A 22,000-nucleotide genomic window follows, 5' to 3' on the forward strand; every position below is an offset into this window, starting at 1 on the left:
CCTGCAAGTGTTCAATGTCAGGCTGGATTGGGCTTGGAGCAACTTGCTCTAGTGGAAGGTGTGCCTGCCCATGGCAGGGAGATGGAACCAGATGATCATTAAGGTCCCTTCCAACCCAAAACATTCTATGATTCTATAAAACCATGTTTTCAACTACAGAAAACAATCCTCCAAATTTACAGGATAAATTTCTAGCCTTCAGGTGCTTAGTGATTGAACAGCTACTATCAGCAATAATAACCAAGTATTATAGTAGCTGTCCATTAATTCAAAGACAGAGCCTAGCTTTTTGAGAGGCTCAGAACAAACAATTTCAAACTCTGTTCATTTATTTAAGTAACAGATTGGTTTAAACATTTTTGATGGGAGAAAAATAAAGTGTGTTCAAGTTATGGAAGCGTAGAATTATTTAACATGCATACACAAATAACATACTTGATGACACATGATCCCTATAGAAAGCAGAGAAACTTAATAAGAATGACTTAGCTCTGATTATAAATTCAAAATAAATTTCCCAGTTAGGCTTCACTGAACTAACACATGAAACAGCACATTTGTCATGTAAAAAAGCATTTTACAACTATCTCGTGATCATTTCATTCATGTGTAAAGGCTATACATCAGTTAAGACAGCAAGTGCACTAAGTCAAAGCAGTTCAAACCTCTTTTTCTGTCTGAAGTCCTTGTGTTTCTTGCTTAAGGCTGTCTATAACCTGTTTGAGTTTTAATTCTTCTTCCTCTTTCCTCTTTTCAAGAAGCTCTTTCTTAGACATTGTTTCGCTGATAGATTTTTCACTATCGGCAGGTACTTTTTTTAATTCTGCCACCTGTGCAAGGGAAGATATTCAGAGACAAAAGCCATAGCAGTGAAAGAATGCACTTTAAAAAAAGCTTTACACACAAGAACTGAAGTCACGGAATCACAGTAGGGCTTAATTCCTAAATATTGATCCAAATTGAACTCTTGATCCAAAGAGCAATTTAAGATCTGTAACAGCTGGCAACAACCAACGTGGTGAAACATACCCATTAAATTAACTAAATTAACTAGGAAAGCATGAAAAAAAAGAAGTTTTGAAAAAGTAGTTACTCTGAGAATACGCAAATTTCTGTAATCTGAGCAAACACAACAAAAAAAGATGCTTTGGAGCCATGAGACCTCCCAGCTAAGCCAAGAAGCCATAGAAACCTTTTTAATTTAGGCAGATTAACAGCCTGGTACCACTGGAACCCACCTCCCATAGATGTGAAATTAGGAATGCCTTAAGGGAGAATAATGCATTACTTCAGTGTTGCAAACAAGATCACTAGCTGATTTAAATGACAAGGTATCTGACTGAAAAAGATAAGTAAATTAAAATGTATTTTTCCATCTTCTTTATACAAAATGCAACTGGTGTCCTCTGCTATTTTGTCCCAACTACACAAAAACGTTCTCATCTAGAGCAGCCAATTACATTTCTTTAGGCAAATCAAGCTGCAGTTCACACTACCTTTTCTTTGTCCTTCTGAATTTGCTTCTCCAATTTTTTAGTCTTGCTCTTGGCATGTTTTAGATTTTCCCTTACTTTAACATCCTGCAAATCCCACTGAGTAAATTCTTCTTTTTTTTTCTCTATGAACTTTGTTATTTTATCGCGTTTTCTGAAGGGGAAAAATAAAAAGAAAGAATCATCTATTCCATAACCTATAAAAATGTCAGTTGAGCTTGGCTTAGTAAGCAAGCATATAGAATTTAAACCAGTTACTCAATTTTTTTTGAAAACAATATACTTACTATATTCACATGATTTTCCCCAGGGAAGTTATGTTTCATCATAAAAAGATTAACTAACATGCAATCTTAAATCCATTTTCAGAAATTTTATTTTTTCCTTGGTAAAATTTATAATTCACCTCTCACAAATAACTTACCACAATCTTAGAGGATGAGAAGATCAATATTGCAGTTGGACTGGAAATTAGGACCCAGACAAATCAATTTTAGGGAAACACAATGGATGCATAAAAGATTCATAAGGAAACCAGATAAAAATACCCAACATCCATGGGCCTAAGCACTACAGTGGTATATCTAAAAAGCTAAAACAATATTTCATTGCTTTTGCAGTCAATATATAAAAGCATGTACTTTAAAAATCCATTCAAATATTAGACATTTTCTGATTGTATTACCCAGACTTCTGCAAGAAAAGCAAACCAATGAGATTTCTTTATTTACTTATTTTTGTGCAAGAGATCATTTAATCCATGCCATGGAATGTTTAGATATACAATAAGTGACTGTTCATCAGATAATTGAAGTTTTTGGTGGAAGAATTACCAAAAACACAGCTGTGCTCCGAGTTTGATCACCTCCCCATACAGCTACCATATATTTCTGCTTTCTCCCATGTTCTGACCCCTGTCAGCAATAAAACTGACACACCTTTTCCTGAAAACCCAGCAAACTCTTACCACCACATATGCAAAATGTGTAAAACACAGTACTCTCAGCTTACAAATCTATACCTAAAGTACTTACTTTTCAAGTTCTTTCAAACTTTTATTCTTGGTTTTCATTTCATCTCCAAGTTTCTTGCTTTTCTCATTAACTTCTTTCGTTTCTTCGTTAATTTTTTCTTTCTGCATTTCCATATCATTTATTCGTTTCTTTAGGTCATGACTAGGGGAAAAGCAGACAAAAAAATCCAACTACAAAACCCAAACCTCCACTTTTTTTTCCATAAAGATGACATTAATAATGAATGCGTATTTCCAATCTTACACGTAAACAAGTGATTATGTAAAGAATTAAACCTTAATGTTGTCACTCAGTAACCTTGCCAATTTAATACAAACCAGCAAGGAAATCTAACTATTTAGACACTTCAAATTAAAATAGTCCTTAACTGATCAACTTTCTCGATTCAAGTATAAAGCTGTAAGAGATTAATTTGCCAGACTACTTTACTTTGTTAAAAGCTGGCAAGCATTACTTTTTTTTAGTGGTGGTGGTTTGTATTTTAAAAAAAAATTTTTTTTTGTGAAAATGATGTCTACTTTAAATTTTTTAACTTCAAAATTTGAAACAAAAATCACTAGCTACATGCTATTCAACTAATTCTGAAGGACTGATATATCTGTCAAGAAATACAAAATACTTCTACTTAGAGATAAGGAAGAGGAGTTTAAGACCACCACTACCACAATAAAGCCAAATCAAAACTGTAGAGAATTACTTACATGTAGTATTGACAGATCCGATTCTTTTCTTTAAACATTCTGTTTTCCAAACAAAGAAATTCTATGGCTTTATTCTTGTCTGCTTCCAAGGCATCCTTTTCTTTTTCCACCATTTTAACTCTGTTTAACTAGACAAGACAAAGAGTCAGAGTGGACTTTACTGCTAATACTACAGAAGAACAAACCCTGAGGAGAAAAATCCAAGATTCTTTGTAGCACATGTCCTCTGGAGATGTGGTTCAACAACTCTGCAAGACAGTTTAACACTAGAAGTTTTCTGAAATCACAGATCACAACTTCCACAGCAGAGACTGTCCTTTAGAGCAATTCAGTCAGGAACTTAAAACTAATAAAAAGATTCTACAGATGCCAGAAACAGCTCTGGCAAGCCAAGAAAAACACAGGTGAGAGAGAGAGAAGTTACATAGAGAAAATAACATATATGGACTGTCTATATTTCAATCTTCTGACTAGCCCCTTTTAAGTTAATTTCTGCACTTAAAAGCTCTGGTTTTTCCTTCCCAGCCTTTAAAAAAAATTGTCTGCAACATACTAGGATTTACCAAGGACACAGCAAGCAACAAGAAGTTTAATATTATTTAGCACTTTTAGAACTGAATGCATAAATAAAATGTTCTGGAAGCAAGTTCTACATAGCTCAAGTCACAACTAATGTTTTATGCCTTCTCATACAGTTGTGTGTGCAACAACTCAATACTGCTCTGCTTCCCTCTTCCTCTCTTCTTATCTTAGCATATGGAAAGTTTTCCTGATAACTTCTCCTATTTTCTATTCAGCAATAGGAATCAGGCAGAAAAACCTCTCTGGAAAGTTTTCCTGATATTTCTCCTACTTGCTATTCAGTAATAGGAAACAGGCAGGAAAAACCCTCTATCTTGACATATTCAGATAATGACAATCTCGTTCTCTATTAAGTCTGAGCAGCATTTAATGCATGTAGATTATGATCAAAGAATGTTCAGCAGGTAAAATCCTGTGTTCCAAGCAAACCCCCAAACATAAAACAAACAAACCAAAACAAAGTTTTGAGCCTCACCTTTTCCCCTCTCTGTTCATTTAAATTCTCTATTCTGCGACACAGAACTTGGATAGGTTCTTTCAGTCGTGCAGATCCTATTAAGTCTTCTAAATATTCAAGCATGCCTTCATCATGTTCAGTCTGGCCTTTCGGTTTCATCATGGCGATTTGTTCAACTTCCCCCTTGGAAAAAAGAATTTTGATTTTTCACCCCCCCCCCCCCCCCGCTCTTTTTTTTTTCCTGGGGGCAGAGATAGTATTCTAAAAAAAACAAACATCTTTGGAATGCATGTATGTGTCCATATTCTAGCATTATAAAAAAAAAGAACAAAATAATGCAGTAGTCAAAACTGACTATTCACAGTAGCAATATTATTTGGGAAAACAAAGGTCAAAATTAATGGAAATTTCCTCGAAGGAGTGCATGGTGGTGATGTGCATCTCTTCTAAAGCCAACATTCAGATCTAAAAATTGCTTAATTCCTCTAAAGATTCAAAAAAGCATTTCCCCAACCTTAAAAAAAGAAGGGAATAAAGCATGCCCTCTAAAATCAGGTAGCACCCAACAGTCTTAATGAAGATTAAGATCACTGAAAGGTTCTCTTTAGGAAACAGAGGGTCCACGAAATCATGTCTTATGGATGAACTGGACTTGCAATTCATATTACTAAGACTTCCTTGTTGGAAAAAGGACATTCCTTCAGTATTAGGCTTCCTTAGTTTAATTTTCCTTTATGTACAGCATTAACTTTAAATTATTAAGGCGAATAGCAACATTTTTTTGCCTAAGAATTAGGCAAGATTAAACCAAGACAATGACAAGGACTGCTTATGTTACTGATGCTATCATTAGCCAACAACAACAACAAAAATCTATTATCAATATTTTATGCTTAAGACAGAGTAGCACTACATGTTTCAAAATACATATTTTGTAAATTGCAGTTGTATATCAAAGACATGAAACTGAATATATACATATTAAAATTGTACCTGATGCAAGAGTAGATGCTGTAGAAATTAAAGAACATAGAGTAAAAACTATTCACCCTTCAAAAACCTAGATACTTAGGTACATGACCAAAGACAACTTATTCATAAAACAAATATTAGTGCAGAGTACCAGTACTGGCCATTAAACACATGAAATAAAATGGATTAAAGTTCTTAATTTAGTTTTATAACTGACAAGATAAGAATTATATTCCAGTATCTGACCTATGTATGTAAAAAAAGCCTAAGTCTATATCCACAGAGTGAAAATATTCATTGGCTTTATTCATTTATCATTTTTCATTGTTGGGTGCTTGCTGAAGTTGAGATAACAGTCAAGTCTCTACAAAAGTATGGATAAGGAAGAACTTCTCAAGAACATATAGAAGGAGAACATATTAACGAGATCTCTGGAGAACATATTAACGAGATCTCTGGAGAACCAGAAAGCCACAGAAGTCAAAGGGCAGGATTTCTATGCAACCACTGCAAATCGGGCCTCTAACCAGCAAAGAAAGATGAGGGTAAGGTCCCCCTAAACGTTAGCGAAGGCAGTTGTTAAATTTTTGCCAAAGGGATTTTGTTCCACATTCTCAGTGCACAATGACACCTAGTGGCCCTACGTTTTTCTTCCAATTAGCAAATACCATTCAGCTGAGCAGAAGAGAAAAAGTTGAGTTTTGCAGATTTGTCGAAGTAAAGCCTTGCAATTTATTAAGACAGGTCTTCTTGCACATAATTCCCTTGTTAGAGTAAAACATGGAGGCTGGTTTTGTTTGGGTTTCTTTTTTCCTTTTTTTTTTTTTAATTAGTATTTTAGAAGTTAAATGCATCTAAGCTGCTATTCTCTGGCAATTACTGTTCCTAAAAAGTGTCAGCAGTTCTGGCAAGACAAAAAAAAAAACTAAACAAACAATCCTAAACAACCCAGCTCTATTGCTTACATATCTCAAAAAGCCAATTAGCTTTTTAATAACCGCAGTTGTATTATGTACAATTCCCATTGCACATTTGCTCCCTTGCCATGAAAGTACGACTTCTCTATCTAAAGCCACCTGTCAGCAAGACACTGCTTCTGGGTAGGAAACTATGTAACCTCCTAAATTTCCATGGATTTACCAGAAAGTCTCCATTTTGTTTATTCCTGCATTAAAGCCTTTCCTCTGTTTACATCCAAGAAATAAAACAATTGCAGAAAACACATTTAATTCATGTGGTGAGCATCAAGTTTAAGAACTTGCTACACTGCGCATCTACCACTTAAGGTAGATGCTGCTGTAAAAGACAAAACTGCCCCTGATTTAACAAGACCACAGGAATTATAGACAAGCAAGGAATGCAAGTCAACTTTTTTTTTTACTATTTACCTAAGTATTATTAGCCATCTTTTAAGTCATAACCGTCTAAGAAAGGTGCTTATTTAGTTGTGCAATACATTTAATGATACAGTATAGAATTATTGAAATTAACCTCATAAATTAAGAAATCAGGGGTTTGGTTATCTGATTGTCTGTTTACATGGTATATAAATACCTCATCATCTGACCAGGAATTACTAGCGACTGCAGTTTAGGCCACGCATTAAATAACATTTTGAAAAGTTGAAGTGAATCAAGTACTGTTAAGATAATTCACATGAATTGAACTTGTCAGGCTGGCAATTGGCAGTTTAATATTCCTCTAATTCACCATAGGCAAGCAATTTTAGAATTTTATATTCTTCTTATGCAAAGAGATGTAGACAGACTCCCTATTTAAATTCTTGCATTCTTTTCTTATCAAGGGTAAAAATGAAAATATTTAGCAACTACAAGTAATAATTGAATAATAGGAATATTAAATATGATTTAATATTTATATTATTTACTAAGCCAATATATTAAGAAATCCATTTAGCCCATCCCTATATTTAACATGCTAAGAAACAAAAAAGTTTCCAGCTACTTTAACTGATAAAGGAGACCAAAAAAGGTTGTACCTTCCCTTCTTTCAAGTAATCATGATAACAATTAACAGGGGGAGAAGGGTGAGAAATAATCACATTTTAACTCTGCATTCTGTTAGAAGTTGATAGTCAGCATAACTATTCCCTTAACATTTTAGCAGCGCTTATTACTTGACCCACTATTTGAATTATGGAAAAGAAACCCAATTAAAAAAAACCCAACCCAAGCCTCAACAATACAGCCTTGCCCGTTTATCTAGTGAAAGATCTTTCGAAATACAGACAGCCCTTCTGAAAGTGAAACTGAGAAGTCAGCAGGCAGACATTTGTTGAAAAGAGAGTATGCTTGGGCATGCTTAATATGGCTGTCACACCTAAATTTAAAAAGTCTTGGAATGGATGACCAGGAAATCTCTTTAATTATTGCCCTCAGTTATCTTCCTGCACTTCACAGGCATGAAATAATGAGGGGGACTAATGTGCAAAAATACAATAAAAAAGAAATAAATCCTCTATTCAACTGAGGACAATCAAAATGGATGTGAACATTAAGGCATTGGTGACACTGGCAGACAGCTAACAAAGAACAAAACACCCACACAAGTAATCACTGTATGAAAACGTAATAAATATCCATGGAATATTTTGGGAAGGCTCTACGTTCATGGCAAGAACTCTAAATGGAATTATAAACCCAGTTTCAGTTTCTGTATTGTGTGTGAAGTCTTCTACATCAGACTGAAGTTATCACAGGGCGCTGGCATGTCACTGGTAACAGAGGTAGTCAACTCAAATACTATATAATGAACAGACATCTAAATAACAGTTTCTACAGAATGCCTCAGCTTAGTTATCAGAAAACAATTATTACTACATTTGAATAGAGAACACAGGTTTATATGTGGAGAAATTTCTAAGCAATAAAGTTGGCTTAAATAATGAGAAACCTTGCTTGACAGTAGGTTACACCGTTATAAAAACAAGGGCAAGTGCCAGTCTCCTTCGAAAGCCATTTCCTCAAGTGAAAAGTAGAGTAAGTTAAGGAGCTTGGAAGGAAGAGATTCTGCCTTCCTTTTCATAGCTGGAAATTATTTCAGTGCCATAATGTTCAAGATACTTTCTACAATTAAATTTCTACTCTGCATAAGAGCAAAAATTTTAAAGTAAACTGTAAAAGCTGTCAAGAACTAGTGTAAGACTTGCTCATCATACAATTAACTACGTGAAATCAACACCTCAGTTGAGGAGACGGAGGGTCAGCAAAGCACTGGGTAAACTGGCAGCACACAACACACAGTCCAGGAGCACCTGGACTTGCTATGCCCACTGCGCTCAACCCCAAAGGGATGCCGCAGAGGGTTGTCCAGAAAGATGCCTGAAGAACTGACACAAGTGGTGACATCACCAGCACCTTTTATCACTATCTTAATGTTATGAGGCTGCCAAGTCAAGGGTCCCTGTACGCCAAGTCCTGTGCATTCCAGTAACACTTGCATCCTTGGAGTATTTAGGAATGCTATAGATTTAATGCGAGATGCTTATTATTGCAGAATTAATCAAATTTCAATATCTATTGCATGCATACTCTTCTGCATTCATGTTGGAACAAAACCCGTATTAGGACTAGCACATCTCCTACAATGCAGGCATCTTACTTAAAGAGAATCATAGAATCATAAAACAGGGTTGGAAAGGACCTTAAGATCATCTAGTTCCAACCCCCTGCCATGGGCAGGGACACCTCACACTAAACCATGTCACCCAAGGCTCTGTTCAACCCAGCCTTGAACACCACCACGAATGGAGCATTCACAACCTCCTTGGGCAACCCATTCCAGTGCCTTACCACCCTCACAGTAAAGAGCTTCCTCTTCATACACAATCTAAACTTCTCTTGTTTCCGTTACCCCTTGTCATATCACTAGTCCCTAAACTGCTGCCCTCCAGAGCAAACTTGTGACAGGCAAGAACTTCACCTGTTGTGTAGGCCTCACAAGGTGGCAAAATAAAGCCCCTAAACTATTACCTCATTTCTACAAACTACTATTTTCTCTAAAATTACACATTTGTTTCTTTAAACAGCTGATCCTCTCACAACAGAAAGCTTTTAAACTAAGTTTATCCAGTATTTTCTGCTATATAGATTTGCATTTTAAACAAGGTTATCAAACTGCTTGATAAATTTTGACCTACCCATTAAGCTGCCTTTCTGCAACTTTTAATCTTGAAACAGACACTTCTACATGTAACTCCTGTTTGTTGCTCTTGGCAGACAGTAGCATTATGCTCCAGCAATCTCCCTTTACATCTAAGAGAGGGTCTGTGGACTGAAGCACTAATTCCAAAACTAGGAACTCTGAACAGCACAACTCGCTAATCCCAATACTGACGTTACCCAGCCTCAACCAGCCTCTAGCCATTGGTAATTCATTCTGTGCACAGTATTAGTTCAGTCTGTGATAGTGCTGGCACTAGAATTGCAGAGTTTCAGAATACAGCCATCAGATTCCATTTTAAAATTCTTGTATGAAACAAGACAGGGCTAGCAAAAAACTTTTGACATCAAAAGATCACCGACAGCAACTTCAAACTCTTCATAAAGAAACAAACAATTTTTTTTTTTTGTTTGCAAAAACTTGCCTGCATTATGACTAGTTGTTTCTGGAGAACCTATAGACAAAAATGTTTGCTTCCCAATATCTGTCTCCTTTTTTCACCCCTGAAAATTAGGGGGAGGAAAAAAAAAAAAAAAAATCTATTGAAGACAGTGTCTTCCACTACAATGAGTTTTGTCAACTAAACTGTTAATACACTTGCAGATCTACTTAATTAGAGTTCCACAGAATTATTACAGCAGCAAGTTGGTAAAAATACATTTTCCAGGATTTCGGGTTGCTACTTCATTTCTGGGGACTTAATCTGAATCTTTAAAATAAAAAGTTGCTGAAAAGCAGATTAGCAAAATCCTGTACTACCTAACAAACCAGACTAACTTCTGAGTGTTAAAACCCACACATCAACAACGCTTCAGATGCACAGTAAAGCACAGGCACATTAAAACATAAGATTGTAACAAAGGAATTTTGTAGCTTGGAATCCAGTAGATGGAAATGTGCTGTGCCTGAGGCAGGGAGGGAGGAATACTGGTACTTTGGGTGGTTTTTGAAGAGAAATTTCTGTTGCAGCTGTTGTCTTTTAGTTTTTGGAGGGGATTTGTTAGTGGAGCTCTTCAACACTAGCCAAATTCAGGAGTGGAATAATTTAGCATCTAACTGAAGTGAAAATTACATTGTTTTAATCATGAGGAAGAGTTTTAGAGAAAATACTGCCCAAGAGATGCAACACTATACACACAGGGAAGAACTTCCACGTCTTTACATGTGGCTGAGAAACTTAGTGAAGCAATACCTTGCAGAGTAGGAGAACTTATTTATCTTAGTTTCCCCACTTCAACTACTGCAAGTAGAACTCTTTCAGACCCTTTCTGGAACTTCAGCGTGCTTTATCAAACAAATCCAAGCTTAAAAATCACACATTTTTAAAAATTTGACAGACCCATTATACAAGCTTTTCTTTTTGTTTACATTTCCCCACCTCTGAGGGGCTGGCAGGAGGAAAGGCAACTTATTTCCAGCTGAACAAAGGAAGCTATTGCAAATAGGGCACAACTGCTGTAATAGCCTGGGTGTTCTCCTCTCATAAGAGGTTTTAGCATTTGGATTTACCCCGTCACACCTAGATGTCAAATCTACCTAGCTGTGGTTCCGCATCAATACCAGATGATAGCTTCATCACAATTCTTTTGCTACCTGCAGTTGGAGTAATGAAAAACTTAGAACAAGCCTAGCTACTACAACCTGTCCAAATTCTCATTCCTGCCTTGGAACATAAGTGTGGTAGTACTTTGAGAGAAATCTTTGGCTGGGGTTCTGGTTGATTTTTTTTTTTGTTCAATACTAAACTACCATAAAATTTCAGATATGACAACTGTGGCTATAATATTTGGTATTTTTAAGGCAAACACAGCTTATTTTAAAATTCAGAACAGTATTTTAGTAGTTTCATCGTAACTGCAGGATACGTTTAGAAACTTTTTTTAAGGCTTTTTAAGCTCCCATTAAAGGAAGTTTTGTTACTGAATCCAAAATCTTTGGGTGACAGATGGGTTTCCTTTAATCTCAAGCACAGCACCTGTTACAGCACAATTAAAATAATCTTGTAACTTCTTAATACTATCAATGTTTATATTCAATCCACTTACTGAATTAACTGATTAGTTTGCAACTTTACAATATTACATAATTTAATTTTCATAAAGGCAATATGCAAATGTAGACAGCAGTCAGAACACCATTTAACTTTGTGAAGCATCAAAAGACTAAGGGTCTTGTGATGTTTGTGACTATTATTATATATGCATGCATTAAAAGCAATTCAATGTAAGCATGTTAAATTTATTAAAATTGTTCAAGCATGAAGATTTCTTCCCCTCCTCCCCCCCAAAGGAAAAAAACAAGCTCTTTGAGTAATTAGGAAAATTCACACTATACAACTTTGAAGGAATAGGGTTTTCTTTATATGCAACAGGTGATAAACAGAACTTGTCCTTTAAGCACTGAACTGAAGCAAACAGTTGAGTCACAGCCAGCATGTCCAGAATGCTAAAAAATCAGTACTTGCAGCTGTAATGGCCACTTCTAACTCAAAATTTTGTGGAGGATTACAGTAACCCTAGCCAAAATCTCTTAGTGTTTGTTCCACTGAAAAAAAAAAAATCAACCTTGATCAACCCAAATTATAACCCGATTTCAATTTTTAACTTTTTAATATAGAAGGCTAGACAGAACTGACCTGGAATTTCTCTTAATAGCATAATAGTAAAGTTTAGAATTTTTAAACTTTTATGGAACACAGCTGTATCTCAATTCTTTCAAATGGTGAAGTGTTTCTCCCAAAGTAAGGGGAATGAGGACAACACATTTTGCAAGTATTTCACCAGCCAAAACTAGATGAGTCAAAAATACAGGGCACACAATGATAGCTCTCACTTCTTAAGCATGAATACAGTAAGGAATGGCAAAAAACAGTGCTAAATTTATGAATATTCTGTTTCCCAGTACAGCAATTTCAACCTCACTTCATTTTAACAGTGTGCCTATACTCCCCTCTTCATGTAAAGTTTTGACTGCGATTTCTAATTCTGTATACATATGCCATGGAAGCTTTGTACATAGGTAACCAATATTCCTGCAGCCTTCTGATTCTTCTCCTGGAAATACAATACAATTCTGTTCAGGTTTTGGTTGTTTTTTTTTTGTGGTGGACTTTGGTGCATTTTTTTTTTCCTTTCTTCTCCCCTCCCCCCAGTTCCAGGCTATTGCTGCAAACATTTAGTGCTTGCAGTCATATCTCATTTCTACCCTCCAATTTTACCAGATGGCAAATATACACGAGGGGAGAAAGTATCCAATACTCAACTTCATGCCCCGCCTTCCAAAAAAAGTGGTACAAGCTAGGTGGGAAATAAGAAAATTAAATAAGTATTAAGTTCACATACACAAATCTACAAGGCCACTACTGTCCAAAGATGAGGAAAAGCTTAGAACTAGCCTGTTATACAACATTCAGTTGTTTGCACAAAACTGCTGTTCTGCATTCTGGAAATAATTTAAAAGTAGCCTTTGTCAAGCTGTTTGCACATCTGTCTAATTTTAGAAGCTTTAAGGACATTCTTGTGTTTAATACAAGAATACAAATGGATTGCCAATCTAGAGTCTCTTTGGAATCTAAGTCAGTTATTGTCAAACTCAACCTACAATGTTTGATTTAAGATTACTGGCATGTTCTTATGAAGCTACTTAATATATCACTCTCAGTTACACATTGCCCCCCAGAAAAGTGCTTTTCTTCACTTTTCATGCTTCCCTTTTTTCTGAAGAAAACCAAATAAACAGTGGCTACGATGTTTTGTTGCAATTTACAAAATAAAAATATGAATTGCCAACAGAAGTTTTCTGATACTGTAAGAGATTTCATATTGAAGCTGCACATAGACATACCAGCATATCTTGCACAGCTTAGTGTTCACTTCAGTATAAAGCATAATATTTAAACAGAGAAATCAATACTGTACTCTATGAATCAGTGAGGCTTCTATTTTTACATAATACTTTATTCAAAGAATCTGGTTTTACTTAATTATATTATCACACTTGCTTTAAGTCTTCTTACAACTTCAGCTCAGCTGTCCTTGAGTTTTCTAGAACAAACCTCTCTTCACCAGTGGTGCTGGCAGCACAGATCTCCAATTATAATCCCAGTAGAGCTTTTCATCTTGTGCTCCACGCAGCAACACTCAAATGTTGGTGTACCTCATTAGGAAAGCAGACCTCAACAACTGGGAGCTTCTGGCTTAACTCAAAGTGAGAAGAAAATCTGCTCTCCCTCATTTCCTCTCCAATACACTGGAAGAGTGACTCCTACATTATTTCCACAAAGCAGCAGGTGAAAAACTTGACTAAACTTCCTTTCTGGCAACGTAACCTTGCCGTAGGATAGGCCTTACTACATTGCAAAATGCCATTCCTATAGGTTACAAACATACGTGCATATAAAATCACTGCAGTTGTTTATACTTGCTTACGATTACTTAAGAATATTTTAATTAAGCCTATCAAATACAGGTAAATGAAGCACTACTGTAATTAGTACAAAAGTTACTTAAACCAGCTTCCATTTGTTTGAAAGAAAGTAGTTTTAAAGCAAATGGAAATCAACTGACAGAAGTCTGCTCCCATAATACTGTCTTTTCATACAAAAATAATTCAAAGCCTTGTGGCATTTACCATTTCTACAATATTGATTTACAAAGTCGCTATAATACTCCACTTTCTCTTTAAAAAGACTGAATCAACTGTACTTCTCTTACCTTGAAAGACTGCAGAAGCCAATTTCAGCAGGTGTTAATAGTTGCTGTCCACAGCCAGTTTGCTTTGCTTCCCAGACAAACCTACACTGCTATATTCAAAACTGACATTCCTTCAAGTGCTCCCCATCTATTTAACAATTCCTTAGAAGCAAACCAGCCAGGATAAAGAGGCTGAGATTTTTTTCTGGCTTCAAGATTAACCTGTTCACCAAGTCACTACTGGGCAGCAGCAAACATACTTACTTTCACAATTTTGCCCAGCCTGGTCAGAGCACAGAACCCACACAAGTTTTCCATATATGTACACTGATGTTCCAAGCAAGTCTTTTGAGAAAAAGCTATGTCATTTTATTTGTTGTTCCTTACATATATTCAAGTTACTGAAAGTGTGGAAGACAAAAAACCAGCAGCGAGATGCCAGATTTTACCACAATGCTTAGTATACTTTAAGTGACAAGATGTGTTTTTTCCTGTTGCAGTTTCAGGCCGTGGCAAGCCGATTAAAAATGTTGTCTATTCCTAAACTACTAAAAGCATATAACAAACTTATTAAAAACATACACTATGTAGAGTTAAAACTTAAGGATCATAAAAGTGATAAACCCCTTCTGTTAAATGTCAGCAATATCCCATTATAACAATTTTTAAACAAGACTTTTTTCAAATACCTAGTTCAGGCACAAAATTAGCAATACTTCTAATGCTACTCATTCTTACATGCTCTGTTCTTCCACAGGTGCTTTTTCTAATGTTACACACAGAAGTCATCAGTAGTTTGATTTTAATATTTTCAGTATAGCATCAGCAGAAATACTTGTATCAAGCTCTAACCAACTTTAAAAAAATTCAGGTGGGCCCAAGCTTTATCCTAAAAAGGCACCAAAATCTGCCAAGTCAGAAAAAGACTGCAAAGTAGGGGATGAAGAGGGGAGAAGAAACAAAAAAAAAAATAAAGTAGTATTCTAAAAAAACAAATATTTTCCATTGAATAATGCTAAATATGCTAACATTTTGTTACTACATGTAAAGGGTGTGTTCTACAACTTTTTCTTCAGTACTAACTAGTGAATAGTCACATACTGGAACCAGCATCTGATAATACTTAATTTTTGCCCAGAAAATGGTATAGTACAAGTGAAATATCTTAATGACAGCCTATTGGCATAGACAAAAATCAAAGAGATTTATAACTTATTTAACTGATAAATCGCTTGATACCACGTTAAACTTATCAGAGCCTATTTTAGTTTAGCTGTAACAAGAGTAAAAACTAAGTTATTTAAAATTGGACATAACTGGTTTATTTAATTTGAAAAACATTACAGAGGAAAGGGCCATCCTTGTGATAGGGCAAGACTTCTTACATGGTCTTATTTTCTTCTAACTACAGTTTTTAGTATTTGGATTTTTAAGTTTTGCTGTCATTATGCAGAAAACATTGCTACATTTCCTAACTGGACAGAACTCAACTTCAAATCACCAAGTCACCTTAAAAAGGCACAAAACCTTATGTGCAACAAGAAAGGACCTTGCCTTGGTCAGAAAGACAGAAAATCTCTGTACAGTTTCCTCTGCACAGAGTCTAGTAAAATTAAAGAAAAATAAAAAACCAGCAGTGGTGATCACTGCTTTATGGTTTAATATTTACTGGTTATACCTCTCCCCTATTTTTTATTGTACAAGTGGAAGCACGAAGCTCAAGTTTCCAGGAAAAGGTATGCTCTCCTCATTGATAACTTCCTGGGAAATAATTAATGGGAGAAGAAAACAAATCACAACTAGGGGTGAAAATAAAGCTTCGCAATACTCCTTTGCAAATGTTCCCAGGGGTAAAAGGGGATGCTCTCCAAGCTTTACACATCTCCTTACCATAATTTCTACCTAGCTTCATCTTTGACTCTACATTCTCTCCCTTTCAGAAACTTTGCCGAAATGGCATTTAAGAACACCTGTATAGAAAAAGTGTATTACTACAGTTACTTTGTTGGAGGTACTTCTCATTCCATCTTGAAACAGAAAATACACGAATAAAGTGTTGGAGATAATAATTAACTAGCATGGAGACTTCAAAACATATATCCTCTTTTTGTGGGTGTAACTGTAAAAAAAGGACTGCACAAAAAGGCTCAAGGAAGTGAAGCAAGCACAGTGACCTAGCTAGAATTTTACTCTATTTTTTTTTAAGAGGGGAACTGGAAGCTCCATTGACAGAAACAGGCCAAAAATAAACTCTATTAAAAAATTTCAGACCTTGGGAGGCTCCCACTGCTCACTAATTTTCTAGGTTATGAACCTTCAGAGTAGATTTCTGACCTGTTACTAGTGAAATAATTACAGGTAATCACAGATACAGTTACTCAACTGAATTAATATTTAAATACTTCCATTAAGTACTTTAATTCAATTTACATTTTAAGTAGTTGTTTGTCACATAGCAAAATTCTCCTTTATTATTTAAAAATTAAAAAAAATAAAAATAAAAACAGCATGGTTCTCTTCAACCAGTTTTTTAAACAGCAAACAGATGTCAACAAGCCTTACAACTTTAAGGTCAAACATGAATATAAATGATATTGACAAATTCTAAGATTATTTTTACAGTACGGATTGTAAACTGTAGCTTTTAAAAACATAGCTTGAATTGCCTATAAACCTGCAATTCCTAAGAGTCTTCTACAGTTGTTAAACCAGTGTAAACAATAAGTACACTTCATGTGTTTCTTCTTGCACTCAAATTTTTATGCACAGCTGATTTTTATATACATACTTCTCCAGTAAAATCATGTATATATGCAAGAGCCATAGATAACAGTAGAATCATTACGATTTAAGTTAATATTGCTGCACTTCTGTCTACAGTATAAACAAGTTGCTGAATCTCTGCCACGCTTAAGCAGCACAATAATATTGGGGTTTAAGGTTTATTTTACTACACCAATATTTACGTGCTGCTAGGGCGGAACAAGTATGACAGCTCTTCTATTCATCCACGTCAGGACACAAATTTGTTAATAGAAAAATTTATATTAATATCTTCAACTGTTTCTCTTCCTTAAACTTCTAAAGCAGCAAATAATGATTCGCATCTTAATTAGAGCATGCAAACCATGATGTGCTGCTAGAGTACTTTAAGGCCTCAAGTGCAAGACTTAAAACCTAGATGGTATTTTTTACAACTATAACTGGAAAAACAGCTGTATTTAAGATTAGTTTTATTCATACACCAACCTGTAAAATTAAGAATCTGTTATGGTCCAGATCAATTCCATGGCTTCGAAGAAGAATACCAACATCTCTGAATGTCGTTTTCTTTCCATTGATGTGGTAGACTGAAGAATTATCTCTATAGGCAGTTCTAGATACACAAAATTTGCTGTTAGGAATAACTTCATAATCATCTCCTTCCTGTTTTGAGGAAAAACAAAAGCCAGAAAAACAATTACTGTATCACAGGTTTACCTCGTATTTCACAGTTAAGCACAAAAATTTTATAATGCTAGGGTTTTAAGTCAATTGCACTCTCAGGTCTAGTAGAAGTGGAAACTGTCTTAGAGCTGCAAATCAAAAAAAAAATTAAAAAAAAATTTGAGAGCCAGACAAAAAAAAAAAAGCCCAAATAATTTAAATTGAATGGCCTTCATATTATGCTTTTCCCACCTCTAATACAATCTATTGCTCTGAAAATACTTAATTTATTCCCTTTACCACTGCTTCATATCACAAAGGAAAAGGCCTGCTACAAATTTAAGCTGGCTGTGCTATTCTGTTCCCTAAATTTTAGATTAGGGAGTCTTGAATGACTTAACTCCTGTTTGCATTTTAAACTCCTCTTTTATGGTGCTAGGAAAAGGAATTACTTTTAGCTGAGCAGTTCTAAAGAGAAACTGTAAAGGATAAAAAAGTAAAACATTAAAGATGTGACAAATATGACATCATCAGCTTCAAAATAGACTTGCCTACAAAGCAACTAAAATAAAGCTGGTACTATAGTGCATGCTTCTTGCAAAGACTTAAACTGGCCTACCGCTTTCCCAGATTAACCCCCAAGAGCATAATCTAGTTGGTATCTAGCATATGAAGACGTTTTTTAGATCATAAATTTAGCTTCTAGATATTAGCAAAGTCCACTGGAAAAAAATTACAATTTTTGAATCTGATTATTATAAATACAAGCAAAAGGTATGTATGTATGTGGATCAAGTCAAAGAAAATTGTATCTGTCTTTTAAAACAGTTCCTTCAAAGGCTGTATATATTGCAAATTTATCATCACAATTTCTGATATTTTAGTGTACATTTCCCACTATTTTGACTGATCCCAAATTCAACAGCTGATACTTCAGCCAGAATGTGTGCACAAAAATTAAATTTAAATAAAGATAAATTCCTTGCACTCTAATTGCAATAAATCAATATAAATGTCCACAAGTATCTATCAATACATTGAAGTTGCAAGCAATTTTTTTTTAATTTGCCAACACTTTATTTTATTCAAACAAAATATCAGGTTCAAAAAAACCTAGTGGTAGGATGTGAGGTCCATGAAAAATCTGTTTAAAAATTAAAAGTATATAAAGTGTAAATAAAAGCTTCAGATTCATTATATTTTTCTAAATTTAGATGACCTAAACTAGTTTCTATTTGGTTTGAAAAGTTTTGCTTAAATAGGTTTTATTTCTTAATATATGCTCGCATTATGAATTTAAGAATATATAACATTTTCAAACATAAACTTAGAAATTTGTAGGGGTCCTACTAATTCCAGAAATCAGTTCTATTTACTTGAGGCAAATGAGAGAACAACTTTAAAATTATTTTTTAAAATTATTATTACATATTTCTAAATAGTTATAAAAACACATGTACTAGATATTAGTCTGGCAGAAAATATAAAAAAGTGCTTAATATTTTAAGAGCTGCACTACTCAAGAGAGGAATATTTTAAGCAAATGAACTTTGATTTCCTGTTTTATATCCCAAAAGTAAGCTAATCATGCTATGAAGTTTTCCCTAACTCAAACTGAAATGATCAAATGGTAAAAACTTTCAAATCCTTAAAGAAAAAAAAGTCTCCACTGCTCTGAATAGAAGCATACATACCTTGTCAATGATCTTTTGGAAGTGGATTTCCACAGAACAACTCTGGATATCTGTATGTTCATCAGAATTATGGATCAGCACAGAGAGTTTTTTGGATCTGATTTTTTGTGCTCGATACCCAAACACAAAAAGCATCGAATCGATGATATTGGATTTTCCACTACCATTTGGCCCAATAATACATGAAAAACGCTGCATAATAAAAGGGAAAAAGTAATATTGAAAGGAAAATAGATCCTGGCCATTGTACATCACCCATTTAATTTATGAACAGTTCAAAACACAATTATTCCTAGCACATGAAACTGCAGACTATTTGATAGCTTAGTTTTTACTGCCAAAGGTAAAGCAGCACAACTTATTTAATAAAAACCCCGCACACCTCAACTCAGCTTTCTAAGATTTAACTTGTTAACTCAAAGCAATACTGCATTTAGCAAGCATGTTTGCAAGAAAAGTTTCATGATTAGCCACGTAAGCCTCTTGTGGGCATTAAAAAATATTCTCAGTCTTCAAAACACACCCCTAAAAGTTCTCCAATAAATGAAATAAAGAGAAATTCTGCTTTTTTAAGGCTTAGTGACAAATTACAATTGTACAGTATCACAAAGTTGCACTTAACTGTCTTCTTTACTGTCCCATGATGAAAATTTAGGATAACACTATATAAGTAACTCTAAAATTTAAATATTTTTTAGGTATTTTGAGGCAAGCTTACATGAAAATACAGAAAGGAATACTAACACAGAGTGAAGTCTTACCTTCATTTAAAAAAATGCTTAAGGCAAATGACAGATACCTTATGAAAAGGTCCCAAAGTTTGCTCCCCTGCATAGGATTTGAAGTTCTGGTTTACAATATGAGTTATCATAAGACGAGGAGCACCAGCTTCATTGGTCACTACTGGAGGTGGGGGAGGAGGGATGCTACTCAAAATCTCTTCTAAACTTCGATTATCAACCACCTCGCTTGACACTGCTAAAAATCATCAGAAACAAACAGAAAGGAAGAAAATAAAATACTGTAAGCTTTCAATGACTACGCACCTCTTAAAATATTCAACTGGAAAAGCAAATAGTATTTCTATATGAACCAAGCCTATACTTCTGCCTGTAACTACTAAAGTGAGCTAAACAGAATTGTAATTCTTCTTTCCATGAACTGACTCTTTAAGAAAAGATACTTAAGATGTCCCATCAATGCACTAGTGGTTTTTTTCTTTCATTATGTAATTCGTATTCTAACACACTTTAATAGGCACTCTGCAATTGCAATAGCTACAACCGTCACAATAAGCCTACAAATCTGAAACAGGCAAAGTCTTTCTAATTAATAAGTGCAAAGCCACATTTTAAGCATGCTCACAAGTTACTCTGCAAGATTTGGGGATCGCTGCACAATGCTCTGAAAGCTGTAATGACAGCACAACTACTCTGCAAAGACAGGAAGTTTGTTACGAAAACAAACTAGCCCCCTGGATATCAGTTAGTTGTAAGGAAAGCAGCTTTTCAACAGTCACTGGCAACTTTTTCTTCAAACAGACAGTAGGTTTTGCCACCAGCTTCAACATATCAATCTATCTGTCAAATACCTTGCTTTAATAATTGCACATCTGGTTACCTAAAAAGACACACAGCACTGTTTTTTCCAGACATTTTCAGGAAAAAATTCAGGAAACCCAAGAAAATACACTGCTTCATGAAAAAGAAAGTCAAATCATTTTAAGAGTTAAGTAAATAAACTTGACATTTATTCCATTCCAAGAAATCCCATACCATTGGCTGCATATAAATTTTAAAAATCCTGCTGTTGTACCACAAACTTAAGGACAATGTTACAGATCAGGAATATAAGATAGGCTTTATTAGGAGAAAGTCTCCAAATGGCTTTTGCACTTGTACTAAATCACTGGTCCAAACACAGTAACTCTTTGCAAGCCCTCTTTAGCAGTTTAAAAGCAGTTAAAACTTGCCAGGAGTCAAGGCTTTCAACATTCCTTTCTAAAAGAAAAGAGCAAATCCTACCTGGAAGAGTTGGCAGATTCAACTGAACCTTGTTGCTTAACAGGCACTATCATCAAGTTTACACATCATCAGAACCACAATATTCAAACCTACCTAGTGGAGGTATTTCGCCAAGCTTTCTGCTGCCTTCGTTTTCCACTTCCATGTCACTGGTGGACTCCTCTAAGGGCTCTCTGCCTTTCTGATGGGCTGCTGTAGAGGGTCTGGTGCTCTTGCTTGGCATGATCTCTGTTGGCTGTTCCACTCCAAGCAAGCAAGACTACTGAAGGAATCTATCTCCTTTGCTAACATAAATAAGAAAACCCCGTGATCTAAGCATTGAATGACAATTCCCTAAGGAATATACCTACATGTTTGCCCAGATGTTGGACTAATTTAGAAACTAAAGACTAGAGGTATTTTGAAGACAAAAATCCAAATTTGCAACAACAAAAAAAAAAATCAAGATTTGCCTCATAATGATATACTTTAAGTTACATCACCCCTCCCAAAACAACACACCAACACTTATCTATAGGAACAGCATCAATCTACCTACTGAAACATCATACAACCGTGTTCCATGCTCAGAGAAAGCAACCGTGATGCTGGGGGCAAAAGAGTTAAAGACACATTTGCAAAATAACAAACTGAGTAGCCATATAATCATACTCTCCTAGAAGCATTCTTCACACACACATTTCAGGCCTGACACACATTTTACTTTTAACAGTCCACGCTGACTATATATTTCTTATATATATC

General features: G+C 35.1%; 1 protein-coding gene across 2 annotated transcripts in view; it reads right to left on the reverse strand.

Annotated features, from left to right (window-relative positions):
* SMC4 (structural maintenance of chromosomes 4) overlaps positions 1–22,000 on the reverse strand; it is a 38,194-nt gene that overhangs the window by 15,399 nt on the left and 795 nt on the right. The window contains exons 2-10 of one of the 2 annotated variants that reach the window (XM_057421800.1): positions 21,350–21,540; positions 20,032–20,210; positions 19,233–19,424; positions 17,362–17,538; positions 4,286–4,450; positions 3,229–3,356; positions 2,528–2,668; positions 1,497–1,647; positions 666–830 (exon numbers count right to left, since the gene is read on the reverse strand). In XM_057421800.1, the coding sequence (XP_057277783.1) occupies positions 666–830; positions 1,497–1,647; positions 2,528–2,668; positions 3,229–3,356; positions 4,286–4,450; positions 17,362–17,538; positions 19,233–19,424; positions 20,032–20,210; positions 21,350–21,479 (1,428 nt within the window). In that variant the 5' untranslated portion in view covers positions 21,480–21,540. Of the gene's footprint in view, positions 1–665; positions 831–1,496; positions 1,648–2,527; positions 2,669–3,228; positions 3,357–4,285; positions 4,451–17,361; positions 17,539–19,232; positions 19,425–20,031; positions 20,211–21,349; positions 21,562–22,000 lie in introns of those variants that run through there. The other variant, XM_057421801.1, reaches the window with a different exon arrangement.

The sequence above is a fragment of the Pezoporus wallicus genome, unplaced genomic scaffold (genome assembly GCF_028554395.1).
Source record: "Pezoporus wallicus isolate ANWC-B61680 ecotype Strahan unplaced genomic scaffold, APGP_CSIRO_Pwel_v1 scaffold_7402, whole genome shotgun sequence".
NCBI lineage: Eukaryota > Metazoa > Chordata > Aves > Psittaciformes > Psittacidae > Pezoporus > Pezoporus wallicus.